Raw genomic sequence first — 2,639 nt, 5'->3', positions numbered from 1 at the left:
CCTCAGGCCAGAGGGTCGCTCACCCTGGAGTGGAGGTTGGAGGCCGAGGGGCCAGGTACCCAGGACTCCCTGGACTCCAGAGGAACAGCCAGACCTCCCTCTCCAGCAGCCCAGCCGGCGTCTCCAGCAGCTCCTCCGGCTGCTCCTGAAGACAATGTGACAGTCCTGACCCCTGTCCTAAAGCCGCCAGAGGGATGTCAGCCCCACAAGCCGCCTTCCCGTTTGCCCCTGGCGTCCCCCACCCTCCCCAGTGTGGGGCCGGGAGGCGTGTGGAGTCCTGCTGAAGCCGGCGGGCACGGGGGTCTTCAGCGTTAGGGTGTAAAGCCCTGTAGGTGCTCACAGCGCAGTGGAGAAAGATTTCTCACACAGAGATTAAGATATAAAAGTAAGGCCGGGCGAGGTGGCTCACGCCTGTAATCCTAGCACTCTGGGAGGCCGAGGCGGGAGGATCGCTCGAGGTCAGGATTTTGAGACCAGCCTGAGCAAGAGCAAGACCCCCGTCTCTACTAAAAATAGAAAGAAATTAGCTGGACAACTAAAAATATATAGAAAAAATTAGTCGGGCATGGTGACGCATGCCTGTAGTCCCAGCTACTTGGGAGGCCGAGGCAGGAGGATCGCTCAAGCCCAGGAGTCTGAGGTTGCTGTGAGCTAGGCTGACGCCACGGCACTCTAGCCCAGGCAACAAAGCGAGACTCTGTCTCAAAAAAAAAAAAGATATAAAAAGTAAAAATGTTAATTTTACCCTTTAGAAGCACAGAGAAGGTGAGAGAGAGAAGGGGGGCAAGAGAGCAGGGGCATCGCAAAGAAAGAGAAGGCAGGTGCCGCATGGCTCGCGGCTTTCTGGGGACAAAGAGAAATAGTGACCGTTGTGGAGTAATAGCGAGACGTCAGGTGTCACTCCCTCTTGTTTCTTCTGTCCCTGGAGACTTGGTTCTCTCTGAGGTGTAGCCAGGCCTGTGCAGGGGATGGGATTTTGCCCCGGAGCCGTGGTTTGGGGCAGGACAGGAAGGCCTGGGGGCTGTCCCTGGCGTCCGTCAGGAGCCTCCCGGGGAGCCCCCGAGCCTGTGGACAGACTCTAAAGGGCGTGAGCTGGCGAGTATGGAGAGAAAGGTTCACCTTCCTCTGGCTCTTCTCAGGTGTTTGTGAACACGGAGTCCCCACGGGCCGTCCTGCAGGCAGAGAGCAGAGAGAGCCCACAGGATTGATCTTTAGCTGTTATTAGAAAATTTCAGGATTTGACATTTTCCTGCTATTTCAGCAAGGCCATCAGCACGTTCAGCTCAGGTTCACGGAACGACTGGATCACCCGGTTGCCGAGGTGGGGACATGCTGAGGGCGCAGGTGGGCAGGTGGGCAGGGCTTCTGCTGTGGACAGGGGAGGGGGGCAGGCCACCCCTGGGGGGTGCGCAGTGGGCATCTCGAGGGCTACGAGAGGGGCGAGGACGAGAGAAGAGCGGGGGCGTGAGCAGCACAGCGGCCGCCTCGCCTCCCTCTGCGCCTGCCCCTCGCAGCCCACCCCGCCCCCACCCCCACCGAGAACACTTGCACCATGGCCACCTCGGCAAGTCCCCAATGAAACAAAGGCATCGAGCAGGTGCCAGTGTCCCCAGCCATGCATGTCTAGGTTGACGGGGCTGAGAATGGCTTTGCTGCAAGACCCACAGCCTGGGCTGTGAGCCCAAGTGCGTGCGGGAGGTGCCACGTGGAGTTTTGGTGGCTCTAGTACTTTGCTGCCTGAAGGCTCCAACAGTGGCAGGTATCTTATGCTTGCTGCCATGTTTGGGATCCCTTCTGCAAGGACCCCAACAAGCTGGTGCTCTGTGACATTCGCAAGTACAATCAAAAGCCGGCGGAGACCAACGAGAGGCTCACCTGTGAACAGGTGACGGGCGCGGTGAGCGACCAGCTCCCTGGGCTGGAAGGCAGCAGGAATGCACCGTCCCAGGCACCGGCGGACACCCCTTCAGTCCACCCTCCAACCGCTTCCCTGGGCCCCGGGTCCGTGTCACCATGTTGTGGGAGCCGACAAAGCCCATGGCAGGGGCATCGTGGGGGCCACCACTGGGCCTGTTTTTGTCGCATGAGTCCAGGGACTGACGCTGAGGTCGTGTCTGCCCAGGGGACCCTGTGAAGGAATCGAGTGGGAGAGCAGCTCTGCGGTGCTCATTTTGTCTCACGTCATGCGAGTGACCACTCTGCAGTGACAGTGACCTGAGCTCATTCCTGGGAGCTGCCACGCCAGCACCAGCACCAAGGCCTTGCAGGAGGAGCGTGGTCTGTGCCATGCTGAGGAGGCCGTCGGGAGACCGAGCAAGCCCACCGGTACCCACGTTTGCGCCTACGGCCCCAGGGGGGCCCGGGCAGCACCTGGCGCCTCACTGAATTCCATGAAACCTCCAACCTCAACTTTCTGCCAGTGCAGCCAGCAGAAGAGCCAGCACCCCACACTCCCCGACCGTCGGCCAAGAGAAGGGTTACTTTGAAGGCCGCGTCATCCCTCAGCCAACTGCGACCCCTTTTCGGTGCGGTGACAGAAGGCCTCATTGCCACATGTCCTCTCAGTGACACTGGTGATGAGCCCTCCGGGACAAAAACTGCGTGGAGTGGACTTCCAGCCCTCCAGCGCTTCCTCGCTC

At 60.0% G+C, this 2,639-nt stretch overlaps 1 protein-coding gene across 1 annotated transcript in view; it reads right to left on the bottom strand.

The window, feature by feature from the left end:
- PERM1 (PPARGC1 and ESRR induced regulator, muscle 1) overlaps window positions 1-2,639 on the bottom strand; it is a 7,561-nt gene that overhangs the window by 4,015 nt on the left and 907 nt on the right. Inside the window, 4 exon segments of the mRNA XM_045546583.1 lie at window positions 76-145; window positions 1,120-1,172; window positions 1,310-1,428; window positions 1,876-2,114. Of these exon segments, the coding sequence (XP_045402539.1) occupies window positions 76-145; window positions 1,120-1,172; window positions 1,310-1,428; window positions 1,876-2,114 (481 nt within the window).

Source organism: Lemur catta, chromosome 3, assembly GCF_020740605.2.
Source record: "Lemur catta isolate mLemCat1 chromosome 3, mLemCat1.pri, whole genome shotgun sequence".
Classification (NCBI taxonomy): domain Eukaryota; kingdom Metazoa; phylum Chordata; class Mammalia; order Primates; family Lemuridae; genus Lemur; species Lemur catta.
This window is presented reverse-complemented; position numbering and strand designations above follow the sequence as displayed.